The sequence below is a fragment of the Mirounga angustirostris genome, unplaced genomic scaffold (assembly GCF_029215605.1).
Source record: "Mirounga angustirostris isolate CCGP_5_RB_7025 unplaced genomic scaffold, mMirAng1.0.hap1 SCAF_2, whole genome shotgun sequence".
Lineage (NCBI taxonomy): Eukaryota > Metazoa > Chordata > Mammalia > Carnivora > Phocidae > Mirounga > Mirounga angustirostris.
The window spans coordinates 55,736,119-55,746,323 of NW_026991710.1; the positions used below are offsets into that span (position 1 = coordinate 55,736,119).

The window sequence follows — 10,205 nt, forward strand, 5'->3', positions numbered from 1 at the left end:
CACCCATGACACTTTGATCATTAATAAATAAGTTGGTGTATTGACAAAGTTTATCACTGTCTTGGACTTATCCAGGATAATGAAATCTAAAAAGATATTATCTATTAAAATGATCAGTCTAACCTCCAAACTCCCAAAACTTACCAAAAGTGAGGAAGGGACATTAGCTTTGAAATTCTCTTAAACCTTAAAAATTAAAAAAAAATAAAAAGCAAAATAAATAAATATACAATTCACATTTTGGCAAAGACACAAAGACACTTTCCCTAAGAATTCTTTGAGTAATGAAATAATTATCTCAATTGTTTACCATCATATGTATACATGTCAAAAACGAGATGTGAAATAAGGCATCTGCAGAATAGACATGCACAAGGAAAACTTCAAAATTGTAGAAAAAAATAAGCCTTCTTTATTCCAAGCCAATCAGACTATCAAATTTAATTCCAGCTTTAATAAGCCTTAATCCTCTTTATCCAAATTCTCAACAGATCAATTAAATCAGAATCTCCTGAAACAGTTTGTTCCCAATAGTATCTTCTACATAGAAGATCAGAACAATTACATAGGAATCTCAGCAGGTAGGCCCAGACATTGGGATTTTAGGAAGAGAAAGTTCTACAGGTTATTCTATTATGTTGCTAGTCTTGAGATTCACTGATCTAAACAAAGTGCATTTTAGATCCATTCATTATTCATTTATTCTTTCATTCTAGAGTTCTCACTTCCTCTATCACCATATTCATGTCAAAAGTGAGACAGCAAAGCTAGTAAGTTTGGACTTACAATAGCAGAGTTGTAAACTGGGGCAATCGGTTGAGTCACAGGATGGGCCTTATGGGAAGGCTCCTGGAACAGCAGAAAGGCTTGTAGGGGCATGTCCTTCTGGGGGTAGGGCATCACTTGCTGGGGAAAAGGCAGGACTTTGGACTGTGGGAGGGACAGCAGTGGCTGAGGAGTAAGCATGTGAGTCTGAGGAAGAGACTGGGGGATCTGGTGCAATAGGGGCTGGAGCAGAGGCAGAGGAAGGGGCAGGGGCAGAGGCAGAGGATGAGGCTGAGGCTGAGGCTGAGGCTGAGGAAAGTACAGAGTTTCAAGACCAGCGAGATTCTGGATTTGGCTGTTCAAAAAGGGCACTACTGGAGATTTAAGAAGGGGCATCACTTGGCGCCTAGGAAAGATGTTCTCCTTAACTTTGGGGACTTCCATTATTTCAGGCTGAGGGAAAGGCATCACCACAGCAGGCTGAGCAAGAGGCAGGACATTCTGTGGAAGGACAGCGTAAGGGATGGGATCAGCATAAGGATAAATTAGAGGCTGTTGTTGGGAAAGGGGGTGGATTTTATTCTGGTGTTCATCCTGGAAAGAAGGAAAAGAAACTTTGAGTCCATGATTCAACCATAACAGTCATTTGTGATGAATTAACCTCGTGTCTTTTGAACAACCATAACTGAGTGAAAAGAGAGAAGGAAAATCTTTGACTGATTTGATTAAGAGATAATTTTCAGTCAGGTGAAGACTAATGAGTAAAATGCTCATTGAGGGATTTCTCATTAACTCGTCCCTTCATAGGTGAGTCCACAGATCAAACTGAAATCAGTGTTTGGAGATTTCAAGACTTATTTCACCTTTTTCTGAATCGCCTAGATAGCGGTATCTGTCCACTTTGATCTTCATGGACTTTTCAACATAATGTTTTGATAATAGAGCAAATTGTGTTCATATAATAAAGATCTATTTAAAAAGACTTAGAGGGGTAACTCCAAAGTTTATTTGTTGTGGTTGCTGTTGTTTTAATGACAATTAAATCTTACTTTACAGCTTAATTCAAGGAGTTACTTAACACCAGCCACTTTCTAGCACTACTTCTCTTGGGAGAAGGTAGTTAGTTATCTTGAGTCTTCCGAGAGGCATCCATTTGTAAATTCATTTTGATTTAGGAAATATTTGGCTTAAGTTTTGAACAATACAACTTCATTGATAAAAATAGGGGAGTTGAAATATTACAATTAGATAAATATGTTACCACAAGTGTAATTTAATTAAATGAAGAATTTTATGTTGTCGAAGAAAATCCTTAATTTTAAACAAGCTCTACTATTTAATAACTGTGATATTGTCACTCAATTGTTCTGTACCTTACTTCTCTCATCGGTGTAATGGAAATTATTTTAAGAACATGTATTTGTAAATGTTAATATAAAACCTACAAAATCTTATATAAAATCATTGACTATTCACTGTGTGCCAGCTTATCAATACTGTGGGGTTAGGAATAGGCTCGGTTTACAGAAAAGGAAACTAAGTACAGAGAAACTTGGGGTCAAAGGCACACAGCTAATAAAGGTGCCGTATTGCCTTTTCATTCTCTTTCATCAGAATATCCATCTTGAGACTAAGGGGAACCAGCTGGAAATGTGAGTAAATCAAGAATTATTCTTCGGTTTTGATTCTAAACTCTGTAAGTTGATTGTGAGTTTGAAAGATGCATTTGTGTCTTCAAAATATTTTGACTGTGTCAAAACTTAATTTCTTCACTGGCATTTATTTTATTATCATCCTTTAGAGTGAACACATACACATTTTGTATGTATTATATTCCATAATAATTTTAGAAATATACTTATCATGAATAAATTACCTCTTTTTGCTGCTGTTCCTCATGCTTGAAATTCTCAAATTTCTGCTAAAAACCAAATCACATATAAGGAAATGTTACCACCTATAAAAATTAAGTGTAGGAAATTTTGAAAATAAGTACATGCAAATATGAAACTATTACCTTGTTGATGTGTGTAATAGATTCCTTCAGAAAAATAAAAATAAAATTAGTTTTAGTTTTATGAATGTTTCTTATTTGTCAATACAAATCAGAAAATGAAGGCATGTAATAGGTTAACGTGCACACCTTGTTTGATAATATTAAAAACTCAGGATAATTGCTGAAGCTTAGATGTTGCACTGTTCTGCATAAGCTTGTTGTATAAGAGAAAAATGAATGCAGTTACATAAGAAAAGAAAATTAGTGAACATAGTACAAAAAGAGGTATTTAATAGATGTTGATTTCTCTCTATCACCATGCCCCTTTCCTAGGACAACAAATGACTGCTAGTACTCTATCTGATTCTAAAAGAATAATATTCATTGATAATATGAATTCATCTTTTAATTCTTTTAATCATTCTTAGGTTACTTATTACACTTCAAACTAATTGTAAGAAATAAATGCCTTGCTTAAGGGACTGATAGCCTTGTAGAGAGACAAAGTATACTGATGTACAATTTAACTAACAGGTAATGGCATATCCCAAAAGAGTGGTGCCAGGGTAAATAAAATACCTACCTGATTCTCCCAGGCAGATTTAGGACTACACTACCTCTCACCATCTCTTATTTACTGAAGTGACTATTGTAGTTACAAAATGTGTCCATTCACATGTCTGCTCACATATTCTGCTCTTTACTTTGGGCAGCACCCCTTTTTTCGTTTGTGCCACAGCTCCTAGTCAATATCTGATCCACAGAAGGCGCTTGATAAATATCAGAATAGGGAATGAGGACAGGGTAAAGAGAGCTCAAGACAGAAAACAGGACTGCACAGTTCATTAAAAAAAAAAAGAGGGGGTCACGATGACACAACTTCAAGTAGCGAGCCCACTTAGGAAGTGCTAGAATATTGAATTCTCCAGATACTTATTCTGTCCTTACGCATATGCAATGGGAAAAAAAATAATAGAAATTTACATCAAAACTTATGTCAGAACAGAGCTGCTTTGACCTAACTGTCCTAATGAAACACAATAGAAAGATAACACAGCATTTTACTGTTCCAAAACTGGGAAATTGCCTCTGAAAATGTTGTGTTTACCTCACTGCTTGAAAGGCTTTCCACAGTCTGTAAAAGAAAAAACAAAAAAATAAAACAATCAACAACGGCCTTTTCCTAGATCATTGCAGAATGTTAATATTTTGTGGCTAAAAATTTTTTTTGTGAATAAAAACACCTTACCTCAGTGGATACAGTGAGTGCTTCCTTCTGTAACAGGAAAATAAAAAAACAAACACCATTTTGGTTTCCATAGGTAACTCATTATTAAACATTTTTCCTGTTTAATTTTTATCTTCTTATGCAGAGCTATTTCACAAATTTAAGAAATAAAAAAATGATTATTGAGAGTCTCGAAAGGTAGTTTTTTTATGTCTTTTATATTTAGTAACTTTATTGATATATTTTTATCTTACGTGAATATACAGTTTTTGATGGGTAACAGTTGTTTTACTTTGTTTTAAGCAGTTTATTAGTATTACAAATATATTTATGATTATAATTATTCAATGTCTTTGGGTAGACACAGGTAGAATTGGGCCCAGCGCCGTGAGGTTAAGAGATACATATATTTTGTCATTGGAATAAGATATATTTATCTAGGTTGCACATGCATGCAATCATATCTGTGCAATATTATTATTGTCATTTGTATATCTGTCTCTTTTTGTTTTGTCTGTTTGCTTATCTGTCCATTTCCTTTTCCTTTAGGAACTGGTGGCACAGTGGTATAGAAAACATTTGACCCAGATTTATGCCCCTACTGCACACTGTTGAAGTAGTGGATGAATGTAAATGACTTTCTAGGAAGTGCAAATGAATCTGTTGAAATTCTGCTTTATTTGTACTTTAACAATGTTGCTGATGTTCTTCTCTAACATAGGCAGATATTCTATTATACCTTAATTATTTAGACATTTGCTTACCTCTCTTGCAAGGCCGAGAGCCACCAGGCAGGCAAGGATTAGGATCTTCATGGCTATCAAGTCTTGTCAATGGGGAAATGAAAGAATGGTAATACATTGGTCAATCTATTTTCTTATTTAGCTAAGATTGCTTTCCTTTTAAAGAAACTAAAGATAATACATAATAAAAATAACTGCATTTTAGAAAAAATACTAATAGACGCTTTATCATATAGGCAGGGTCAAAGTCTACTATGGATCCTTACTTACATATCATTTTCTTACCTCATGGCCAACCATTCAGATTTTTTCAGCCATCACCTCTACCCCATCTCATTCTTTTTTATCTCATTTACAGCACTATGGTTGAGTTTTTGTGAAAGACCGAAAAAAGTTCAAGGTATTTACAGGAACATTTATTAATCGATTCATCTGTTCAAAAATATTTATCTAACACCTTTTATTGCCAGACACTGTCTAGGTGCTGGGATGATAGCAGCAAACAAAATTTTAAGGTCTCAGCCCTGATAGAGCCTCAGTTCTATCTGGAAGAGACTGATCAAAGAAAATGTATACAAAGAAGATCATATTATCTTTTTATCTTTTTTTTTTTTTTACTAAACCAAATTGTTTCCATGCATATTGGTTTTTTAATTATTTCTCATTATTTCCAGTTAGACTGAGATTTTCATTGGAGCATTTCCTTTATTTCCTCCATTTATCCTCTTGCCCAATCCCCACTCCAGGCTACTTCTTTTTGTAGTATAACCTAATATACATGTTAACCTATATAACCAAAATGTACTAAATGCTTGATTTTGTAGCATTTCTGTAGTTTCTTATACAAAATAATGTTTGTGCCACTAATATCACTTAGCATGCAATCTTCAGTCTCAGATATTTAAACTAAATTTCTGAACTAAAAACATTTCATGAAAAAAGTCCCTAATCAATCGGCAAAATATCCTTTCCAATATTTGAAGCCTGAAGATTATGCTCTTTCTTCAGGAAAAGACATTTTTTTCTAGATCTTTTTCATGGATACTATATAAATCTTAATTTTGCTTTGCTTAAGAGCTCCATAAGTTTCCAAATAATTTCTTATTGTCAGGACTCAAAAAAAAAAAAAAAGAATATAGTATCCTATTAGGGGTCATTATGTGTAGGAAGGATCTCATCTCATTTTCTATATTTTATAATTAGCATTTTATATACCAATTTTTTAACCAGAACTTCATTTTGACCAATGGATTCTAAAGTACTCTTTCTTTCAAATCTTCTCTTTCCTTTGTTTTTGTTTCCAAGTCATCTCTGTCCCATCTAGAATTTTCTTACAAAGTAAAATATTTTTTAACTTAATTCTGTATTTCATATGTCTATTTTAATAATATTTTGAACTATTATAAACCAATTGATAAAGTGGGATGTTGGAGACACTAAGGAAGTTTAATGAATACATACTTCTGAAAAAATATTTATGAACATTTCAAGTAGTGCACATCCCCAAACATGTCCTGCCATATCTTGACTCAGTGTTCCCTCTAAAACTACTGTGGGATAAAGGTTTCCCATTAATTATTCATATTCCCAAAAAATAATTTAAATATATCTTCTTTTATTGTTGCTGTATGTTTAACCAAATTGGAAGACTTATTAATTCAAGAAATAGATTTTTTAATATAGCCTGTTAACTGGCCTTGTACTAAAACAATAGTAATCATTGTTACTACATTTTTTAGACTCATAAAGTTCATGCAGTCATAATTTTTACCAAATCTCTATAGACATTTCTATTTTTTTAACCTAAATTTTGAAAATAGTGTCAGCACTACTTTAAATACCCTTATTTCAAAGACTATATTTTAAGCAATTATTTTCTTCATATATCTCAGCCTAGTTTGAAATAAAGGTGAAGAGAGAATACATCAGATTTAAATCTGAAATTCTTACCTGTTTTCCAAGGTGGGGGACAGGAAGTGAAGGGGAAGCCAAGTGGATGATGGTCTGTCTGTTTTTGTGGTGGTTTATATACTGTATTTAGTGGTATGCTAATTTTGCGGTTTGAGATAAAATCAATAGTGAGCTTTAATTCCAAGAAGTCCACATGATTAGAATATGATTTCTGCCTATTATCTGTCCCCAGAAATTCTGGGGAGCAGTTTAACAAGGGAGCAATTCACAAACCAATAAAGGAAATCTGTTCAGGAAATGTAATTTTCTAATAACTAAAACAATGACTGGAAGACATTGAGACTCTGGCTCAATCCCCAACTCATTGTGAATGCAATTAAGTCTCTTTAGCACTTGGTGGGTCCTCAAGATCTTAATTGTGGGGGGAATTCTATATGAACATCAGAGATACACAGGGGCTTCACAAAGGGCACAATTTCATGCTAACCTGAGCAGTTGTTAGTGTTTTATGCTGCAGTGGAGGAACTGACAAGATAACAAGTCCATGATGGTAGTTTAGTCATGTAAGGCAAACTGCTTAGCTCCCAGGACCACTTGATTGGGAAAAAATAAATCATTCACTTCAAACCAATATTCTGTACACAAGAGGAATAAATCTTCCTCTGTAATGAAACATCACAGAAAAAGACTACCTGGATAGCTGGGATATTTAAAATCCTTGGTGAATCTGCCACCAAAATTTTGCAAAATGTCATGGAGACTTATTTACCTGGTAAGTACTGATTACCTTTTTCTATCTTAGGCATAATAATAACCTTTATTTTTTATACTTAGTATCACCCCTATTCCAGGCACTGTGCATTTTATAGAGATTATCTTGTATAATCTTTACAAAAACATCATGAGGTAGCTGTCCTCTCCATATTTTGGTTGAAGAAATTGAGACAACAAGAGATTGAGTAACTTGCCCAAAAATCATAGTTTGTTAATGGCAAAGATGCCATTTAAAACTAGATATGTCTGACTACATGTATTTCTGTTTGATCGTATGCAGTATCCATGTTTTAACTCCCTTTATAAATTCTGTTAGAAAATTTAGCTCTCCATGTAGCATTTGTGCTTAAATGTGTAGAATTTAATTATGCCTGAATTGGAGGAATGGGGCATTGGTGCTGAGTGTGGGCAGGGGAACTGGTCATTAAAGAGCTGCTATTTTGGTTAAATCTTAAAAAAATAAGTAGAATTTTAAAAGATGACTAAATGTGAATAAAGTGTTTTGGCTGAAGGAAAGACAGGAGCTTGAAGAGAAAAATACCAGGTTTGATGGGTTCTGTACTTCAGGATACACAGGAGTCAGATCTTAATACCTTTGAATTTCAATGATTCAGGGTGACATAATTCACTGGAAATAAGGGAAGATATTAGAGATTTGAAAGAAGGGAGGATTGTGAAATTTCTTGAATTTTATGACTTTATGACAATATCTCAGGGTAACCTAGTAAAGGAGGTTATTATAGTAACATGTGATTAACATGTTATTACAATAGTCGAAGACAGACATCATAATGACATTGACTAGAAAGATGGTACTGGGCTTCTTAGGCAATGAGAAAACAAATGTGTCATTAAAATATAAGAAATGTGAGACATCAGGAAAATTAATGAATAACATATGCCTGTGTGACTGAAAATTTGGTCATATTGTAAACCAAGATAAGAAACCAGGCTGAAATTAGAGAGTGTTAAACCTTGAACATAGTAAGTTTGAAGGTGTCCAGAAGGTATTGTCAGTTAAATGTGATGCTCAAAGAAGTCATAAGTACAACTGTAGAATTTTTTTTTCCAGACAAAGGAATAAATGAACTTCCCTAGGGAAAGTGTGCAAGTGAGAAAATAAATTGTCTAAGAATAGAACTCAAGTGTTTCTTGTTATTTGGGACTGATAGAGCAAAAGGAAATAGGAAAAATACAAAGTATCAAGGAAAAGAGAATAGAAGGTCATGGAAGTCATGGGAGGAAATAACTAGAAGAAACAAGTGGAGTTAAGAGTGAAAATGCAACACAGATGGGGACAAAGGTGGAAACAAGGAGGGGGTTTTTGGACACAAGAGTCATTATCACTGAAATCATCGGGATGCACTACAAGTGGTTAAGAAGCAAGTAATGTGGGGGGGAATTAAAAGCAACACTACTCTTCTTAGATTTTAGGAGAGGAAGTAAGGACACCCATGGAAGGGTATCTATAACAATAGGGACAACCAGAATCACAGGAAGGTAATTTTAGGATAGAGATTTGTGGCTCAAAATAAAGCGGTCAGGGGCACCTGGGCGGCTCAGTCGGTTAAGCATCTGCCTTCGGCTCAGGTCATGATCCCAGGGTCCTGGAATCGAGCCCCGCATCGGGCTCCTTGCTCAGCGGAGAGCCTGCTTCTCCCTCTCCCTCTGCCTACCTGTGCTCTCTCTCTATCTCTGCTAAATAAATAAATAAAAATCTTTTTAAAAATAAATAAAATAAAGAAGCCAATGGTGAGGAAGCTGAAAACCACCAAAGGTGTGGAAATAAATTGATGAAGCAAATTCCAGTAGGATTGGGGTCATAGCCAAAAGAATTAGGCCTGTACAAAATGTACCAGTTTTCCTGAGACAGCAGAAGAGGAGGAGAAGATGAGTCAATATAATACATATTTTGAAGTACATGGCAGAGAACTTGAAATTAAATGATCTTAATTTTCCAGTGAGGTGGAGGATGAGGGTTCTCAACTGACAGTGAGGTAAACAGTTATGGGCTTGGGATATTTAAAAAAGAAGAAAATTCTGGTTAATGTGAAAATTAAAAATGAATAGAAGTATCTATAGCAGTAATACCCAAATGAGATTAGATACCAAATTGTTTTCTTTACCCAAGTAGATGTATGGCAAGATGGTTGCAATATAATATCAATAGGTCGAGAGAATTGTCAGGGTGGGGAGAGGGGTTGACTGTGTTTGGTCTGAAATGACTAACCATGAAGTACTGGTTGAGCTAGGAAGTCAGAGAGATTAGTAGTTGAGTAATAAACCAGAACACTAAAAAGGGTTCGAATGACTAGAAGTAGGAAAAAAGGCAAAAACCAGGCCAAATGAGAGTAAGCAATCTCTAGAAGTACAGGCAAGAGCTTTTGACCAGATGGGAATTTCAACATTTCTGGAGGAGAATTTCTGAGTGATGAGTACATCCAGAGGATAGTCATGCATGCAGAATGCTGAAGATAGGTGGACATGTGGTTGCTGAAGGTAAAGAATGAAATGTATTCCATATTAAATGTCTATGTTTTGCCAGGCATTTTGCTAGTTTCCAAGAATGCAACAGTAAATAAAAAGGTGTAATTCTTGTCGTGAAGGAGATCAGAGCCTTCATGGGAAAACAAATATGGAAACGCACTCATTGTGAAATGTAATAAATATTTAAATAAAGCTATCATAAGATATAATAGATATCACAAAGGAAATACCTAGTTCATTTTAGCTGATGGATGGGAGAAGGAAAAAGGATGGAGCTGTGAATCCTGAGCAGAATCTTGAA

The 10,205-nt window shown here is 34.6% G+C and overlaps 1 protein-coding gene across 1 annotated transcript; it reads right to left on the bottom strand.

The window, feature by feature from the left end:
- Positions 1-747: 747 nt before the first annotated feature.
- On the bottom strand, positions 748-4,804 carry CSN2 (casein beta). The gene is made up of 6 exons (XM_045881784.1): positions 4,754-4,804; positions 4,011-4,037; positions 3,870-3,896; positions 2,783-2,806; positions 2,642-2,686; positions 748-1,359 (listed from the first exon to the last, which is right to left on the bottom strand). Exons 1-6 carry the CDS (start codon positions 4,802-4,804, stop codon positions 748-750), a joined length of 786 nt encoding a protein of 261 aa, XP_045737740.1.
- Between the last annotated feature and the right edge of the window lie 5,401 nt (positions 4,805-10,205).

What these genes read in the sequence shown, in the direction of transcription:
- CSN2 (XM_045881784.1), bottom strand. Translation starts at nt 4,804, where the DNA reads ATGAAGATCCTAATCCTTGCCTGCCTGGTGGCTCTCGGCCTTGCAAGA. An exon ending in CTCTCGGCCTTGCAAGAGAG is followed by an intron (nt 4,038 to 4,753) that starts GTAAGCAAATGT and finishes TTCCTGTTACAG; the next exon opens with AAGGAAGCACTCACTGTATC. An exon ending in CTATTACACACATCAACAAG is followed by an intron (nt 2,687 to 2,782) that starts GTAATAGTTTCA and finishes TTTGGTTTTTAG; the next exon opens with CAGAAATTTGAGAATTTCAA.